The 21,805-nt window shown below is 33.0% G+C and overlaps 1 protein-coding gene across 2 annotated transcripts in view; it reads left to right on the forward strand.

Annotated features, from left to right (window-relative positions):
• The window catches only part of LOC145294062 (uncharacterized), a 321,134-nt gene that overhangs the window by 281,303 nt on the left and 18,026 nt on the right, over positions 1-21,805 (forward strand). Inside the window, exon 2 of one of the 2 annotated variants that reach the window (XM_080141059.1) lies at positions 9,847-11,588. The exons of the other annotated variant lie outside the window; for it this stretch is intronic. Within the exon in view, the coding sequence (XP_079997185.1) occupies positions 9,847-10,031 (185 nt within the window). The 3' untranslated portion in view covers positions 10,032-11,588. Of the gene's footprint in view, positions 1-9,846; positions 11,589-21,805 lie in introns of those variants that run through there. 2 annotated transcript variants of the gene reach the window in all.

The raw sequence follows: 21,805 nt of genomic DNA on the forward strand, positions 1-21,805 counted from the left end.
TATTGTTTTATTGTTAGTTTTAGTGTGTTAACTGCATTTCTGTAAGGATTACTCTCCTGGGAGTAATTTTTTTCAGATTTATCTCCCTTTCATTCTAGTCGCCCACATTCTTACGACGTGTAAGCTTACATGTATATATATATATATATATATATATATATATATATATATATATATATATATATATATATATATATATATATATATATATATGTACGTTTAATTTCATTACCTTAAATTTATGCCTAGCTTTTGCTTGCTATTTTTTATCGCGTCAAATAAAATGTCAAGATAGTCAACCGCACTGATGATATGGAGATTAAAAAAAGATAGATTCTTGGCAGAAAATATAACAAAAATACACTAAACATAAATTTAATGTGATAAAATTACACGTAAATTCTGTCGACAAGCTCTGTGGTGTCGGCATCGAATCAATATAGTGAGCTATAGATACTGCGAAACACGTGTCCGCCGATATCTAATTAAGTAAATATATATTTATAGAACAAATTGATATGAATGGCTCTTATTTTAAGGAAGTACTCCTGACCTTAAATGGAAGACTTAGATCAAATCTCTTGTCAATATCGCTGGAAAAATGTTTGTATCATTCCACTGCACAAGACGAACTCCTCTAACTGTATAAGAGTGAGTACGTTTTTAACTGGGGAGCTGTTGGGGAGGAGCTGCTTCGTGCACCCTATCCGGCATTAGCCGTGAAAACCAGCTTAGAAACCTAGTAGATGATGTCCTTTTCTCCTCCCACGCTCAAGTCTAAAAACAGCATTTTCGTTAGACTAACAGCTTAAGTCCGTTTTTCATTTTTATATTTCAATAGCATTTTCGTGGGTCTGTAACCCTTATATATCAAAAGCAATTACATTGGTCGGTTACGCTTAAGTTTTAAATAAAATTGTCATCCGTAACAAGCTGAGATGAATTTCAAAAATATCTCTTCGTATTACGTTTTACAATCCGTGAACTTATATAAGCATTCATGAACTTATACTCACTAAATAATTAAATATCGATTTATTTTTTATTATAATGTATATATAAAATAAATTTAGATTCATAGAAGGCGGAACAATGAAGAGATTTAACAGAAAGACCCAAGCGAAAGCGACTTAAGATCTAATGATAAACCAGCTACACAGTTTCACTTTTATTGATCCATTCACGCCGGAAAGACGAAAAACGCATGACGAAGGGAAAACGTCTCGAAATATAGCATCATGAACACACAACCTGACTGCCTGACACAAGTGAGGGCATTCTATATGTAAAATATTGTATAAAAATACGTTGTATATGTATATATGCACGGTTATACATATATTCATGGATTGGATCAATAAAAGGGAAACTGCATAGCTGGTTTCACCAGTATATCATAACCTGCTTCAGTGTGGGTATATCCGTCATATGCTTGCATTACACTGCCTTCTATACATCTAACTTTAATATAGTATATTAAAACTGTTTTTTTTTTTAATTCTAAATTTCCTCTTAAAAAATCTAAAATATCAGAACATAATCCACGATGTATTGTTCCGTTTTTCTTTTGCATACTGTGTTTATTTCATTTACTTCTACGCATTTGCACCATTTAGTGTAAACTATATTTCAAGATATTACTCTATTAAATACGAATCCTAAAAAAAACATTAAAAACTTACATTCATGTTTTGTTTTTTAATCAACATCAAAATACATTTCAGACTAAATTCTCACTTTGACGTAGTTCTGCTACAGATACACGCTATGAATGTGTGTACGCATGCACATAAACCTTATTACTTCTTGCGCATGTTAAATGACAATACTTCTTATTGCGCATGCGTATGAGCAAGATTTATTAATGCGCATGCGAATATACTCTACCTAATTTAAATATTATGTTTTTTTCTTATCTATGTTGTCTCTATGTACATGTAGAGTTGTAGCAGTAAATGATTATTTTATGTGTGCGTAGATAGTAGTTGTGGATGATAAGTATTGTATACTCTTGTGCTGAAAAGACTAATTTCCTACCAAGCCTCTGTATATGCTGATTGCCTAACATTTCTCATTATGATTGTCTAAACGATAATTTTTTCTATTCAGAAATGTCCACGTTTCTCGATAAAGAGGATTTGTCCGTCGTTCCATCTATTATATTTGAAGTATTTGTTTTCCTATTACTAATAAGTACTCATACCGTATATATATACATATATATATATATATATATATTATTTTTAAAATATAATTATCCACTGACACGTGTTTCGTCGTCTACGATTCAGCAGAGTGGCTGAATCGCCATATATATATATATATATATATATATATATATATATATATATATAATTTTATATATATACATATAATTATATATATATAAGGTATATAATTATATTTAATTTCTCACATTCTGAAAATTATACATATATATATATAATATATGTATATATATATATAATATATGTATATATATAATATATGTATATATATAATATATGTATATATAATATATGTATATATATAATATATCTATATATATAATATATGTATATATATATATATGTGTGTGTGTGTGCGTGTGTGTGTGTACCCTTTAAATAAGATTGATCAAAATTGTATTAAAATATTAATATTAATAACACAGAGTCGGTTGAAAGACAAATTACAATGTAATATTATGAAAATAAACAAATATTTTACTGGTTTGATAACATAAATATATTTCGGAGCTAAACTGCATGCTCTGTATGTTGTCTTCTTTCTGTTTTTCTCATTTCATCTCAGCGGTTGTATTTTGAAATGTTGGAATAACAATAAAATAAAATACGCATCAAGTGTGCTTAAAGGCAAAATCAAATTCCAGCATTTGAAAATACAACCGCTGAGATACAACGCGCGGCTCTATACAAACAGACTTTTCTTTCTCCAACCTTACAACATTGCAGAAAAGAGGAAAAGAAGAAAAACGAAAGAAAACAACATACTGAGGATGGAGTTTAGCTCCGATATATATTCATGTTATAAATTTCAAACAAGTAATATATTTGCTTATTTTCCGAATATTACGTTGTGAGTTGGCTTTCACGCGCACTTGATGCATATTTAATTTTATTCAAATTAAATCAACCTTTCTATATGGAACTCACACCCTTGACGATATATATATATATATATATATATATATATATATAGTATCAAAATTTATTTAGTGCTAGTAAGCGACACAGAGGTATTCCTGCTTAATCCTTATAAGAAATTAAAGTTTAAATTTACTAATGTATTATTAGCGATTGCTTTTGAATAAATAAAGTTAATATTGGAAATCTCTACTTAGAAAATTAAAGATCAGTACTCATTTAAAACATCCTTCATGTTAGAATATAAGTGTGTTTTGAATCACGTCTTGCCGATAGAAGCAAAGAGCAAGAGCCTGTTCTTTCTTGTTGCCACCTCTCACAGCACTACGCCATTTTGGAGAAGGCAACTTCCTGTTTACCTCGTCATTCATATTTACTAACTTTCATTTACTGTAACCTCCTATAAAGATTGCATGGCCTTTGGGACAAAATCAAAGTGTAATATCTGTTCTTCAGATGGTGCACTTCAATTTCTTGTTCTCTCTCAGTGGAGGAGAAATCCTTTACGACTGAGACAATTTTTATCTTTGTTCCTTTTCTCCACGTTAAAAAACGACCCTGATGTCTAACTCTGTCCCGTGGGGAGGCATTGTAAATAGGAACCTACTTATCTTACGATAAATATTGTTATAGAAAAACACCTGTGTGATCCTGAATTAAGGGGGTTAACTAAAACCGTTCTACTGATATTCGCGATGCATTCCAAACCATTGATCCTTGTGTATCAGTCGATGTTGTAATGGACTTGTTTTGTATGTGAGTGACAAAGGGTAAAAGGGACAGAAGTATACGCATTGTCGTTCATCAGCGTGAATTTTGTGGGAAGGTAAGAATTACACACTTTTATCTAAAAAGCCGAATGACAGCAGAGCTTTTTATTTTTCGTTATGAATCATCCGTCTCAATAAAAGCGAGGTCATGCAATTAACGTATCTTGACATAAAATCGAAAAGATATCGGTGTATGCATCGGAGGAAAACTACCGAACCATACACCAATAACAGACATATTTCTTGCAGCGCTCGAGACGCGATTTTCAAGGAAACAAATATAAACTGGCTGAAGAAAGTCCAATATTGTTTCCCGATATTTAGATTTGGTCCTGGATATGACCTTAAGCTATATCCGATGGTGAGGCCCCAGCTTGCGGCCTTTGGGAAGTGTGGAGCCACCCTTTAATTGCCATTGCTCTGAGGTCCACTCTGACCCGGAGTGGTAGTACCTGTTAAGGTCTCAACTATGGGTTAAATAAAAACCGACTTTAAAAAAAATCAACAAATATACTCTATTAAAAAAAAATGTTCTTCAAAATCACTGGATTCGGCATTAAATAACTTAAAAAGGGTTGATATGCCGTAAAACAAAAACAACCTTTTCTATTGGAAAATATATTTAGATTTTAAATCGCTAGTACTAATGTCACTCTAATGCAGTGGTTCTTAATTTCTTTTTAACCCATGGATTACTTTTTTCCTTCTTTTTTCTTAGTGAACCGTATTAAAACTTTTGGTCATAGTATGGGTGGGCGAAGGCCAAACAAACAATATAATACAAAAAGAATCGACTGCCTTAAGCTCATATTTAAAACAAGCTCCTATCACTTTTTTAAATTTTTTATTGCATTTAAGGCAATTTTATGGACATTTTATTTAAATATAGAAAATACATTCGAATTCGTTAGAATAGTCACCTTAACTTTTTCTACGTCACACCAAAATTTCAGTAGAAATGAAATTTTTAATAATAAAAATCATTATGAGTTGTTTTTTTTTATGGATCAAGCAAATATAATTGTGGACCCCCAATTTATTATATTTTGCCTGTGAACCACCAGAAATATTACATGGAATCTTAGGGCCATGCGGACCCCAGTTGAGAGCAGCTGCTCTAATCAAAGGAGAAAATATGTAAACCTTTATATATACAGGATTATCTCCCAAACAAACTATGCGGCCATTTTTCAACTGATTTACTACGCGTAATGTATTGTAATTTTTGTTATATTCGTTTTGATTTAATAGTGCCATTTAAAAAATAAAGTATTCTATATTTTTGAGATCAAAAGTTAAAGGCATACGGAAACAAGAGTGGTACTGTAAAAACGAGCGAGCTTTTCTGTTCCAATAATTATTTTTCTACTCATCCTCAATGAAATGAATGAACAGTGATGAACAATTGTTGCGGATGGGCATCCGGAATGCTCTCTGTCATACATTTAAAAGTAGATCAATCCAAGGACAGGAAATGATACCTTCCAAATAAGCGTTTTTTTTGTGCTTAAGTATTCATTATTATATTTTTCTACATAGTCACCACCATTCTCAATGTAGTTTTGACAAAAATTTAATAACGCATGTTTATGACACATGTTTGTGATAAATGTTTATGACACATGTTTCTGACACATGTTTATGACAGCGCATTTTCATGACACAGTTTTTTGACACATGTTCATGACACATGTTTATGACACACGTTTATGACACAATTTTATGACACATGTTTATGACACATGTTTATGACACTTGTTTCTCACGCATGTTCATGACTCATCTTTAGGACATGTTTATGACACATGTTTCTGTCGCATGCTCATGACACATGTTTATGACACAGGTTTATGACACATGTTTCTAACTCATGTTTATGACGCATGGTCATGCCACATGTTTATGATACATCTTTATGACACATGTTTATGACACATGTTTCTGACGCATGTTTCTGACGCATGTTCATCACACATGTTTATGGTACATGTTTATGACATTTTTATGATGCTTGTTTAGGACACATGTTTATAACACATGTTTATGACATATGTTTATAACACATGTTTATGACATATGTTTATGACACTTGTTTCTCACGCATGTTCATGACTCAAGTTTAGGACACATGTTTATGACATGTGTTTATGACATATATTTATGACACATGTTTCTGTCGCATGCTCATGACACGTTTATGACACAGGTTTATGACACATGTTTCTAACTCATGTTTATGACGCATGTTCATGACACATGTTTATGATACATGTTTATGACATGTTTATGACACATGTTTCTGACGCATGTTTATGACGTATGTTCATCACACATGTTTATGACACATGTTTATGACACTTGTTTATGACGCTTGTTTATGACATATGTTGCTTTATTAGATCCCACACCATTATTATTTGCATCAAAAACATGAAACTTTCGGGTCATAAATGTATAGGTTACTTGATCATAATGATGCAATTTGCCATCCTCTCTGATCCATTCGGGCGGAAAAATAAGCTGCATTACTTTTCGAACACGCTCGTAGTTTTATGTAAAAAAAATTAAAAATGAAAAGTGCTGAAAGTGTTCGTAAAAATTGATATACTTTTAATTTTGTAAAAATTTAAGAATGGATATAGAAAATCAATTAATAAATGTTCCTTAAATGCTTGTGTGATATATAAAAAGGTTTTTAGGAAGCATAATGTTGGCACAATCTTCCATTTATAAATTCAAATAATTTAAAGTATTATAAAATACTAGCTGATCTACCGGTGTTGCCTTGTATTAAACAGTTAAATTCGTTTAAAAAATGAAGTTTAAAATTCATTTAAAAAACAGAAAATTCATTTAAAAAATAAAGGTTTATTTTATTTAAATGTGAAGTAAAGAAAACGGAAAGAAACTAAGACATGTGTATGCGAGTATTATGTTGTTTTTTTTTTTCTAAACAGTTTACTTCTTGGAATTAAAAAAAAGAAAAAATACTCACGCTGGAATCGAAACCAAAACCTAAAGACAGTACGTCAACAATTGCAACAGCTTGTCACGACCTTCAAAATGTGCTTTCAAATCTACTCATTCTTAAAACAAGGTAGCTCTCATGGGAAAGATTTGCGCATGTGCAGTTATGAAGCAGTTGACAAACAGATACAAATCCGATGATCCCCCCCCAAGTACCATTTTTTAAATTTTGACCCGTTAGCAGCCCTTTTGTCGGATGAAAACCAATTAAAAAATGTGTCGGAATAACCTATATACCAAATTTCAAGTCTGATGATCAAACATTCGTTGAATATACAAGTTGAGAAATGTCCTCATGCAATTCCTACTTTAATAGATATACGAAGGGTGCAATAAGTAATGCCCCTGACTCACTTCCCATAGCAGTAGAGCAACGAAACTTGGCACAGTTATTAGTCTTTCTCTACATAGGAAACATCCAGAGTTATGAAGTTTGATGCACCTCTGGAGACCGTTTTTGTAGAACACCCCAGGTTGGTCCTCGAACCACGACTTGACTTAAGAAATCAAGGCTGCACTATATTGGAAACGATTTCCTTTCAAAAACAACTTCATGGCTGGGAAGAGGTGAAAGTCAGAGGGTGCAAGGTAAGAAGAGTAGGAAGGATGGGGAAGGATTTCATAACCACATGCCCGTGCTTCTGATCTGGCGACATGCGAGTTTTGGATCGAAGCCTTGTCCTGCAAGAGGAGGGTACCTTTGCTGATCTTGTCCCGCCGCTTGATTTTGATAGCTTCCCTTACTTTCCTCAAAAGTGAACCATAATAGACTCCTGTAATTGCGGTACCCTTTGCCAGGAAATCTGTCATCACTACTCCGTCCTGGTCCCAGAAGACTGAGCATGACCTTGCCAGCAGAGGGCTGCACCCTTGTCTTCTTTGGAGGTGGTGAGTTCAAGTGCTTCCACTGCATTGACTGGGCTTTGGTCTCTGGATCATTGCGATGGGCCCAGGTTTAATCCTGTGTAATCAGTCTTTTGAAAACTTTGACTCATCTTCTTGGCACATCTCCAAATTCACCCTCGAGCACTCAACGCGTTCAGAGTTTTCACAGACCCGGTACTAATCTTGACATCTTGGGCTATTTGGCGAATAGTAATGCGCCGATCTTCCAAAATGGTAGCCTCAACTTGACGGACAGATGCCTCATCAATGGCAGAAGGGGGGGCGACCAGATCTGGGAGCTGTTTCCACAGACTTCTGGCCATGTTTGAATTCACGATGCCAGCGTTTTACAAGGTCATATTATGGGGCATTATCATCATAAGTTTCCTTCATTTCATCAAAAGTTTCCTGTGGTATGCGTCCTTTCAGATACAAAAACCGGACCACTGCTCGACATTCAACAGGCTCCATTTCACACCTGACTCAGTTCAAACACCCGTAAAACAGAAATCACAATTAGTTCAGAGCTGTAATTTGCCACATAATCCGTAGAGATATAAATCATTGCACATGCAAAATTTCAGCTAGATCAGACAAATGATCAGGGTCATTACTTATTGCACGTCCCTCGTATAGATTATCTATAACAATTTATAAGGCGAAATTCAAGAGTTTCAAATTCTTTTTTATGACTTTTTAAGTTTTCATCATTTTTAGAATCAAAATCATATAATGGATTTAGATCAGGCAAGGAATAAGAATCCTATCCATAAGATATAACTTCATTATATAATAGTTTTAATAATTGCCAGCATAAACTAAAATGGCGCAAAACTGTTATGTATACAATATTTATTCTGTATTTTACATAATTGTTAAAGTTCACATTAAATTCCTAAAGAACAGCGTTCATTATTGATGTCATCGTTCTAAATGACAATTGCCTTTACAGAGCTGAGCTGGGAGACTAAATTATTGCATAATAGAGATAGCAATCCTTAAGGGAACAGGGTATATTCTTATAAAACATCCCCAAACATATGAATTCAAATCGTAATAAAATTAAGAATGAAGTTTCTTTATCTGTTAAAATTAATTGAAGCGAATAAAAAGCAATAGCTTACAAGTGTATAATGCGGTTTTATCTATAATATAAAAGGCAAAATGTATGTGTGTCTGTATGTCTGCATAAAACTTTTGACACACGCAACGGATACTGAGGAGATTGGTATCGGTTTAGAGCTTGGCATCTCGGACGACAAATATCGAAACATTGGCAGAAAACATTAATTCCTTCACTTTCAACTCGACCGTTTTTTGCAAGTAGGGGGCGCTTTTTTCGTTGATATTTTCGCAAGCCATCGTCTCCTTTCGATTGGCTACGCTTAATTCAAACGATCGAGACTTCCGGTTGCGTGACAGTGGCATCAGCTAAAACGTTACATTGTTTGTTACCTTCTTTTCCTTCTTCGCGTTACGGGTTCGAGCCTGCCTGCTTACTACCACATTTTAACACCCCTCTCTTTCCAAACTCCATACTGCCTAGTGTTGTTTGTATTCCCAAACTACTACCACTTTTGTTATTTAAAACCTCTCTTCCCTTCACCCTTAGTTCCGTACTACACCACTTCGACACAGCCGAGCAACGCCGGGTACGCTATTATTAAATAAAAACAGTTTGCATTACTGTTGGAATTAAACTTGAATGTATATATTTCTCTCATATATATATTTTTTTTATTAATATCGCATTATTGAAATTTAAAAAGCGTGATTAACGTCAATTATATGGAAATAGTAAATATTTTATTTGTTATTTATTCAATAAACTTCTCTCTCTCTCTCTCTCTCTCTCTCTCTCTTACTATAAATAATCTATATATGTATAGTACCATAATTCTTTGAAATGTTACTTGCCAATTTTTTTTTCTGAATCACCCTCGATTTTCTCCTCGTTGAGACCGCCCATTTAAATAAATCTCCAATTTTCTTTTTCTTCTTTTTTTCCATCTATGCAGACTGCAGATCCTCCAAGCGATCATCAGCATCGTCATATTCATCATCATCACCAGCAGTACCATCATCTTCATCCACATCATTGTCATCACCATCGCCATCGTTATTGTCAAATTCCACTATCATTTTGGTCGCAAGCGATTACGATGAATTCTACAACAGAACAAATCTTTCTGGAATCCGTTGAGATATTAAAAACCGCCGGCACCGTCATCCTCATCATCATTATGATCATCGTCATCACTGTAACTATTCAAGGCTTGCTTTCTGATGATCATTATCAAATCAATCATCAGCAGCAGAAACATCAATGTTAGTATAGTTCAAATTGACATCAACTAATCAAGGACAAATCCTCGCCGACTTTCGTTTATGAACTTTTACAAACAATATATGAATAAAATGCGTTTGATTTAAAAAAAAAATAACTATTTTTGAAGTATTGCAATGGCCAAATATTTGTAGGTGCTCGCTGTATTTGATAATAAAACATTGAGTTCCGCAGACTTTTTTATGTGAAAAGTGTTTAGAATGCAAGAATGAGCCAGTTCTTGTACACTGACTTTTTTAATTAACACCTGACTATGATTGAAAAAAGTGCTTATATCGGAGAATGCCACCGGTGCTGTTCAGGCATTTTCATAGGAAAGAATGCGTGAATCCTAGTGCACTAACTTTACAATTTAACACCTGACTTTATTTCCATTATTTTGAAAAAGGTTTAATTTATGGCTAATCGCACCAGTAGTCCTAATCGGAGAATGCTACCGGAGCTTTTCAGTCATTTTTGGCGGCCAGAGTGCATGAATCCTAGTGCACTGGCTTTTCAAATTGGCACCTGGCTTGTTTCGAAGGATTTGAGAAAGGGTTAGTTTATGACTAATCACCCGAGGCCTCCCTATCGAAGAAAAATAACCGGGGTTGTTCAGGCATTTTTGTAGGTCGGGGTCAATACCTGGCTTTTTGACTAACCGCCTGGAGAGATAAATAAACTAAGTGTTTCTACTGCTAAAATCAAATATAAAGTCATTGACTTTTTTTTCTAAGACCAAGTAGCTCGTAGTACATCATCATCATCATCATCATCTTCTTCTTCCTCTTCTTCTTCTTCTTCTTCTTCTACAAAATGATCTACTTAATAATAATGCGACATTTTTCTTATGACCAACTAACACCTACACCACCACACAACCACCATCATCATCATCATCATCATCATCATCATCATCATCATCATCATCATCATCATCATCGCGTGTAATGTAATAATTTATTTACATCATGCAAATGTGTCCGATATGTATCCATATTGTTTTGTCATCAAACAGATAAAAAGGAATTCACTATACCAGTCATTCTTAACCTTTCCTTCAGGTTTATTATATATTTCTACATTTGCTCTCTACTCACAATAAAAAAAACATTTATAGTCATCATAAAGTGACAGAAAAACAATAACGTCAAACAGAACGTTTTTTTTTATTGTTTTGGACTTTTCTATGAAAATAGTATTATACACACTGCAACAATGAAATCGAAATCATATTTGACATATTTACGTTTCTTTGAGAGTAGATAATCTGAAACAAAAAAATAATTATATTTAAATTATCAGGTACTTCAATTATTTATCCCAGAATATAATGTTTTACCTGTAGGGGTACATTTACCCCTGGTTAAGAACCGCTGAACTATAACCATTAATCACCATCAAATCCCTTACCATACGCATCCCTGACATTTCATCCACAATCATCGCACTCCCGTCGCACGGCCAGAAATAGAAACAAAGACACTTTCCATTATTTACAAAATCAAAACCGCCAATTACAACCGCGGAAACCAAATATAAAGCTGCCACTTCAACAAATAGAAATAAAAACCACACAAAACAAACGAAAATAAGAACCGTCAACAATAGGTCATACAGAGCCATAATCTTTGACTCCAAGATTGCAGACATGACAGGACTAAAATAGACACTTGCAAAAAAAATAAATAAATAAAATAACAACAATAAAAAAAATTAGGGAAATTACCAAAGTATCAAGAAAAACAAACAAGCAAAAATATCACCAAAAACCTAAAAATAACACTACCAGAATTGAATGCAATCAACATCACGATCAGAAACATCATTTTTAAAAGAACAGCAACAACATTACAATTAAGGACAACCCGACCGGATCGTTGCACAAATAACACTCAAGATGAGAACTATAGTCCGATTAATACAAGTCATATAAACAATCATCTAAAAAAAAAAATCAGAACTTTAATAAAATCCAATTATTAACACAGCATCTTTAACAAATATCACAGTCTTTGTTACTCCTCCTTTATGGACATTTTAGTGTAACAGTTTTAACCCTATATCAACCTTTAACGAAAACAATAAGAATAAAATTAAACCAACAAGCCCTCATAGACTTAACGTCAAATCACAGCTCTACCGATTCTCGATTGAAAAGTCGAATATTTTATCCAATACGCAATCAACACAAACCATGAAAAAACGACATTATAATGTTTATCTAACGAATGTCAGCTGCCGAAAGTGCTTTATTTATTTAAAAGATACTTATCTAACTGTACCATGCGATTTCACTTACGAAGTGCTCAACACACGAAAGAATATAAGATAGACTCTCTCTTACATATATATTACAATAATAAATATGATATTTAGTTGATCGTCATACTGTACAACATTTTGACGTGGAGCACAATCATCAGTGAGACATTAATAGTATTATTACGTTTTTTATACATATTTATAAAAACGGACGTCTATATACATATATGCAATGCATTTGTGATTATTGGATTTTACATGTGAAATTAAAAAATAAACTCATTAATAGTGAAATACCTGAAAGATAATAAATATATGACAAATATATAAAAAAAATGTACGATGGCGTTCGGTAATTCGTGATTTTATATAAAAAAAAAACTAAACAAATAAACGTTCACCAGTTCAGATTTTGTTGTGTGGTCAGTTTGAATTTGTTTTCGAATCTATTATTTTCTAATGATCGGATATCCGATGAAACTGCATGAATATTTTAAGAGTAACCGAATTAGATCATTATTGTAGTTATAAAGATCTATATGAAATTATATGGACCCCTTTCGTGTGTTAAAGGCCTGGGGTCTTTTAAAGTCTCCGGTGTGCTATTCAAAGGTTGATTCTCATGTAAGTAAATGGACGAACACACGGAGACACACACACACCCAAACACACACACACACACACACACACAAACAATTCACAAACACACACACACGCACACACGCATGCACACATATACACACACGCACATATATATATATATATATATATATATATATATATATATATATATATATATATAAGAGGTGGGCGTAGTTTGCTTGAAGCATTGTATAGTATGTAGTTAAATAGAACTGTAGAAGGCGATACAATGCAGAAGTAACGGAAAGACACAAGCTGAAGCAGGTGAGAAATTTATTAATACAACTTATAAATACATGTGTACATATTCATATTTCATATACGCAGTATATTTATATTTGCACAGTGGTTAGTCGGTCTGGTGGTATGTCCGTGTAATATAATATTTCGAGAAAGATGTCTTCGAATATGTACACATGTATTTATAAGTTGTATTAATAAATTTTTCACCTGCTTCAGCTTGTGTCTTTCCGTTACTTCTGCATTGTACCGCCTTCTACAATTATATATATATATATATATATATATATATATATATATATATATATATATATATATATATATACTGGCAAAAACCAAAAACAACAAGAAGGAATAACTTCATATTTGTATTTTTTCAAATATTACATAAACCAGACAATTTAAAATTCTATATTATTTAAAACTTTTCGTGGTTAAACCTCATCAGATATGTTTGAACGTTTCTTGACACATTTTCATCCTGTTAAAACCATATTTCTCCAACACAGATGGTGGACATGTTAAAAACACGAATGGGGGTATTTACTCCACGATGTTGTTTTAACAGAATGAAAATGTTTCAGGATAGTAAAAACTTTGCATTTTTTCAAACAAAATTGATGGAATGTAACTACGAAAATTTCTAAATAATATAAAATTTCAATTTTTTTTATTTATATCGAAACAATTTTAATATCCGAAAAAAATACAAATATGAAGTTATTATCTCTTGTTGTTTTTTTGATTTTCCAATATATATATATATATATATATATATATATATATATATATATATATATATATATATATATATATATAATTTTCAATAAAAACCACCGTATGAAAACAACACTAGCGAATAAATACTGGGAACTCAAGGAAAGCGGACATTCGCCGGTAATCGAATGGAAAATAATAAGACAAGCTACCACGTGTAGGAACCTAGACGACCCATGTAGATTATGCCTTCATGAAAAACTTGCTATCCTGTACTTTAAAGAACCCCAGCATCTATTAAACTGTAGAAGAGAAATAGCAAACAACTGTTTTTACTCTAGGATGGCGATGCAAAATAGTTTTAAAACTAACAAAAACAATAGAAAATAAACAAATAAATAAATTAATTAAATAAGCATGAATATACATAAACGATCACACATATATGTATGTATATATATATATGCATATATATGTGCATATATGTGTGTACACATATATATATATATATTTATATATAAACTAACATTAATAAAAATTTACAAAAAAAACACTAACCTAGATTAAAAACAGATCAAGAAGCTAAATATCCAGGCTAAATAGAGCACGCACAAAGGAACACGTCAACCAGGGGTCAAATAGGCCTTTGTCCGATAAATGCATTCTCATTGGCTGATAGGAAGGGCGCGGTTGATACTAGAAAGCTGATTGGCTTACTAAAATTTCAATAGAAGATGCGCATATAAAAACGACAAACAACCACAGAATTCGCGCATAAGCCTGAAGAATCCTAGAGTGGATGAAACGCGGAATATTCAGTGTAGCTTTATTGCCATATACATTTTATAACTTACTAACTAGCTCTACCTACGTATTGAGCACTTTTGAAGTTCACGGATAAATCTATACTTTCGTATATTAATTTTATGTGAGTAAATTAAGTAGTTATATATATATATATGTATATATATATATATATATATATATATATATATATATATATATATATATATGCCTTTTTATTTGCATTATAAAATCTGTTCCAATTTGAGTCAGTCTATCTTTTGGCATGCTGTTATATTTTGTCTTCTAATTAGAATAATTATTTATCGTTTATATTACTTTAAAACGCTGTTCTAATGTACGATTGAACAGATTTTGTCGATAGGAATGCAAACATTTAAAATAAAATTTATTGAATTAACAAGGGAGATAACTACAAATGTTGAAAATGTAAATAGAAATAAAAGAAAAATGTTATTTATCAAAGGGAGATAACTTGTAATTATTTTAGGGATTAACTATTTATTTATTATAACGATTAATATATTAAAAATAAATCACGTCAATAATAGTAATGATAAAATGTTAGTGATACTCAAATAAATAGCTAATAATAGTTATAATAATGAGAATAAATAATAATAAGAGTTAATAATAAGAATAAGAATTATAATAATGATATCAATAGAAATTATACTAATAAAATAAGTAAAATAATAATATTAGTTATTAAATTATTTAATATAAAACGGTTTAAATCAGATTTAATTATTCCATGGTGGTTTAAGTTTGTCAAATTTAAAATAACGTTTACGAATACAATCAGAAAAAATCTCGTCCTTTCGGTTTAAGAGTGTGGACATATTGCTATTGAATTTTAATATAGCTAAAACTTCATATCTACTAACGGTGCAGATCGTTTCTAAAACTTTTCATTGGGAACTGTTTTTTAATTCAAAATTATGAATCGTTTTACTCTCTCCCTCCCTCTCTCTCTCTCTCTCTCTCTCTCTCTCTCTCTCTATATATATATATATATATATATATATATAGCACTTCATATTTAGTGTAAGTTTCATGGTATCCAATCAAAGTACAACTTACACGCACACACACATATATATATCTATAGTATGGAAATCGCTCCAGACAAGGCATGAAGCCACTGGATGTAAGGATTTTTTATAAATCCTACTTGAATGTCAAAACACACGACACGTATTAGTTAGCTAAATTCCGGTCCAGAAAACAGAAAGTATCCCCCCTTTATCAAAAACATCACTCATAGAATGTGGGAACTAAAAAAGAAAATGTAGGAAACGAGAGTAAACGCAACCCTTATCCTCGAGTGGCCTCTGGGCCATGATAAGAGGTGATGCCTATGTAAAAAAAATGTCCATATTTTACTCGTCTAATATATATATATATATATATATATATATATATATATATATATATATATATATACATATATATATATATATATATATATATGCATAAATATATCTATATTTTTTAAATTTGTAGATTTGGCAAATATCGAGTATTTAAAGTCCAGCATGGTTTCGCAATTGATTATGCGATTATATATATATATATATATATATATATATATATATATATATATATACTAGCAAAAGTACCCATCGTTGACTGGGTTCAAAAACAGCCTACAGAAAATGGACTCTTATTTATGAAAGTATGATAGGTTATGAAAAGGAAGGGTTGTAAAGAGATAGCTTCGAATTTGGGGGTATCAAGACCAAAGAAAAATATGATGAAAGTAAAAATAAAATAGATAAACCCCATAATTTATTATACCATACCTGTTCACACTGAAACACTCATTACAATATTCTGTGGATCTATATTAAAAAACCTTTTTAAACTTTGTGACACATTTCCATTCTGTGGAGATCAGGTGCGAACGAACACCCCATAATTTTATCATACCATATTTCTTCAAACTGAAACATAATTATCAAGTATACTTACGCAGATAAATATAACAGTCTTTATTAAAGTGTGTGCCTATTTCCATTCTATGGAGGCCAGACGCGAACGCAGACCCAACAATTTTATTATACCATCCCTATTTAAGTTAAAACATACTTATCAAAGTATTCGTATGTACATCTATATCAGAAACACTTGTAAACCTTTTTTTTTTAATTTTTTAATTTTTTATTTCCATACTTTGTGGACCAGGCGCGAATGAGGATCCCACAATTTTAATGACCGCCGTTCTGCCAGATCAAACATACCCATTACTGTGTCTCGATATATCTTCTATCATTATATTTAATCAGTTTTTTAAAATAGTCAACGATATAGGATCATATTCGTGACCAGACACGCACACACACACACACATATTCAGTATTTATATTTTGTGTACAGAAAGTTGTTAGTTGAGACAGATCATTGGTACCGTCGGTTTCAAGCCCGATAATAAGGCCCGTTTAAGGTATCCTTATCAAGCTCTCTTCAGCCAATATTCGTCTATTTTATAACCGGAAGTGTGAAGTATATATACCTCGCGAGTTCATGTTTAAATCTCGTTTTGTTAAATCCCTCCCTTTTTTATCGGATGATGTAATACCTAATTTTAAACTTTGAATCATTTTAATTTAAGATCTAATTTCGAAAAAGATTTTCCTTATGTAAATCGATTTTAATTTGAACCCAAATTAATTTAAAAATCTCTTTTCTTATGTATAAAAAACCTTAAAATATATATTGGTATCGGTTAAAAACTTAAAAATTCGTTTAATTCTATCGAATTACGTTAAAAAAATTCTAAAAATACGTTTAAAGTTTAAAAAAATATATATTTTTAATTATATCGAATCACGTTTAAAAATTTCGAAATACGTTTAAACAATATTTTTTAGAAGTCCAAATCTTTCAAGGTTTGGGGAAGTGAGTATTTATCTATCCTAAGTAATTTCCCTAGTAGTAACATTATTATATTTTTTTCTATAGTTTTAAATTCGAAATAGATTGTAAATTACATTTATAAAGTATAATTTAATTTTTTTTATAAAATACATTATTTTAAAATCTGTAATATAATTACGATTAAAATCCAAGTTTACCGACTAATCATTTTTGTATTTACAATTTTTTTTCCTATTACACATATATATATATATATATATATATATATATATATATATATATATATATATATAATCAACATCTAAGTGTTGTTCTTTTCATTGATCCAATTTATTAGGAGCCCCTTCCTTCTGTGTATGCAATTTTTCAAAGCTTCACTCCTCTATTTTTGGGCCATGAATTGCCCGGAGGATGTAGTATTTTTTTCTGCGTTACAGAGTGAGCATTAACTTAATTCCGAGATGTATGCTGGTTTGTGCTGTATTTTTCTCCATTTTATGGAAAAGGGTGTATTTTTTTCTTTAAGCTTCCACACGCGGGCAGCTAATGCTGTATTCATCCTTGTTTTAGCTCTAAAGGAGCTCATATGCGCGTAATATCTTTGTTTAAATTGTCCTTTTGCATGCCTATATATATTTCCGGTATATTTGTGGATTGGTCCGTTATTGTGGCCTCATAAATAAGGGATTCAGCTTTATAACTCGCGAGGTATATATATACTTCACACTTCCGGTTATAAAATAGACAAATATTGACTGAGGAGAGCTTGATAAGGATACCTTAAACGGGCCTTATTATCGGGCTTGAAACCGACGGTACTAATGATCTGTCTCAACTAACAACTTTCTGTACACAAAATATAAATACGCTCTTACATTTTGGATTTTCCTTTTAATTGAGCACTCTGCTGGAATTCTTTTTTCCCCCAAAAAACTAATCATATATATATATATATATATATATATATATATATATATATATATATATATATCAGTACCCTGTATATCAAATTTCGAGCCTGTAGACTAAAAATTGACAGAGTTATTGCGTAGGGAAATGTACACAGACACACACACAGACACGTTCACTTATATATATATATATATATATATATATATATATATATATATATATATAATTTAAATCTAAATCTAATGTGACATATATGTTAGGATATCCGGCGCGGACAACTAACGTTTAATGTACGTTATTGTTGCAAATCCCACATCGTTATTAACGTGAAGGAAAATAGGAATTCATCTGATAGAAGCTAATGTAAAACCTTACATTCTCGATATAATAAGGATTGTTTAAGAAATGATATGTCCGAGCTAACCTTTATTTATTTCCGATTATTGCGTTGCGTTTATTTTCTGCCACTACGACCTAAGCATTTTATTAAAACAGTTACTTCGAACTACATTAAATATTACACCAGGCTCTAAAAAAAGTTATTTTGTTGTTGTACGACAAAGTATGCTACGTACTTTATGAAGTGGCATTATTCAGAGAGCCACCCACCCAAAATAATCGGACAACGTTCACACGCGGTGACTTGACATTTTTTACGGGCAAGACTATGTCTTTCGTGCGTAAAGTTCAAAACATCACAAAGATGTTGATTTCCAACGAGATGCTATACATGTAACGTGACTGTTACAATTTCATCGTGTTGTTACATTTCAGACTAAATATGCAACACAATATTAGCTACTTGTATTTTCTCTACCGCTCTCCCTCAAATCAAGACTGTACCCTAATAAACAAAGTCTCAGACAGCATAGATATAGCACTCTCCCTCGATACTAGCGCACAAATACATGTATTTGGTGACTTCAATGTCCACCACAGTAACTGGCTAGGATTCTCTAATCACAAAGACGTAGTTGGTAGCGAAACACATAGCTTCTCTATATCCCATTCCCTATCTCAGTTGGTTACATTTCCGACACGTTTCCCAGACCTGCACGATCAACATACCTCACTTCTAGATCTCTTTCTGACAACGGTTCCCAATGACTGTACAACAAATACCCACAGCCCACTAGGGAATGCTGATCACGCTGTGATAATGGTAGAAATCAGCCTAAATTCTCGCCCTAAAACTGAAGACCCACTACTCAAAACAACGAGGTATTACAAAAAGGCTGATTGGGAAGCCATCAGGGAGCTCATCAGAGATGCCCCATGGCAAAATATCTTTACTCTTCCAGCGGAACAGTGTGCAAATGAGACAACTGAATGGTTCAAAACTGCTATTGAAGCACATGTTCCCGCACGGAAATTCTATAGCAAGCCCCACTCTCCCCAATGGTTTACTTCTGCTTGTGCAGCTGCCATATGTCAAAGGCAGCATGCGTTCCGCAGATTCAACCGACATAAGTCCAGCTCAAATAAACAGAAGTTTATAGAAGCTAGAAATAATTGTAAGAGAGTGATAGAGACAGCTAAGACAGATTACTCTGAAACCACCAGAAAGCACAGAAATTAGGAACCCGGGATTTTTGGAAAATCTACAACAGCGTAGTTAATAATGGACAGTCAACTATTCCCCCACTAACAAACAATCATGAGGTTGCTTGCACGGCAACTGACAAGGCTAATCTGCTTGCCAGTCGGTTTTCCTCAAACTCCACACTGAACTCGGTAAACCACTCACTCCCTGATTTTCCTCTGCGAACAGACGCCACACTAGACTATTTGAAAATCACCCCTTCTCAGGTACATGCTATTATAAAAAACCTAGACACCTCAAAAGCATGTGGACCAGATCTCATCCCGGCTGTGCTATTAAAAAAATGCTCTGCCGAGGTTGCTCCAGTTCTGTCCAAACTTTACAATAAATGCCTTAACGAATCTTGTTTTCCCGACTGCTGGAAAACCGCCTCTGTGGTACCAGTCTTCAAGAATTCTGGTGAAAGAACTGACCCACTAAATTATCGCCCCATTAGCCTCCTCCCGCTTTTCGCCAAAATATTTGAGTCCTTAGTTAATCAAGCCCTAGTCCAGCCCCTAACAGCTGCTAAACTCCTGACTGACAAACAATATGGATTCAGGCAAGCCCGTTCAACAGCAGATATCATAACTGTAGTTTCTGAACGTATATACCGTTCATTGGATAAAACAGGGAAGGGTAGAGCAGTGGCCCTTGATATATCTAAGGCTTTTGACAGGGTATGGCACGATGGTCTTCTAAGGAAAATTAGATCATATGGAATCACTGGAAGAATTCATAATGTAATTAAATCCTTCTTAAGTAATAGAAAAATCAAAGTTGTCCTCGACGGTCGTACATCCAAACAATATGACATAAATGCGGGAGTAGCTCAGGGGTCTATCCTTGGACCTCTATTATTCCTGATATTCGTAAATGACCTCCCTGATAAAATTGTTTCGGAGATGGGTATATTTTCCGATGACACCACTCTCTATAACAGATATGAGGGGAAAACAAATGAACACATATCCAAGGAAATGGCAGAAACACTAGAGGATGACCTCCAATCCGTAGTGGAATGGGGATAAAAATGGTTGGTCACATTCAATGCTGCTAAGACTAAGCTTGCATCCTTCAATAACTACAAGAAACCTTCTCTACCACCAATAGCAATGGCCAAGAACACATTGCCTGAAAGTACTTTTTTTAAACTCCTCGGCCTAACGTTTACAGGGAATATGAACTGGAATAGATACATTGAGAGCATTGCCAAGGCTGCTGCAAGGAAGGTTGGCTCCCTCTACCGTGCTAGAAAATTACTTACGCCTGACAGTATCCTATACCTCTATAAGGCAACCATTCGCCCATGTATGGAGTACTGTTGTCCCATCTGGGCTGGTGCATCTGCTGCTTGTCTCTCGCTCCTGGACAGGGTTCAAAAGAGAGTCGCCAACCTGATAGGTCCTGAACTGTCATCTAGGCTTCAGCCTCTGTCCCATCGACGAGATGTTGCATCCCTCTGCCTGTTCTACGAATACTTTAATGGTGAATGCTCTGACGAACTGCAAACACTTGTACCTCCCCGACGTAACTACCCCCGAAAAACCCGACAAGCTACTAAGTCTCATCCCTTTACAGTAGAGATTCCTAGGTGCAAGAAAGCCTT

This window comes from Euprymna scolopes, chromosome 15 (genome assembly GCF_053919585.1).
Source record: "Euprymna scolopes isolate OS-2025 chromosome 15, ASM5391958v1, whole genome shotgun sequence".
Classification (NCBI taxonomy): Eukaryota; Metazoa; Mollusca; class Cephalopoda; order Sepiida; family Sepiolidae; genus Euprymna; species Euprymna scolopes.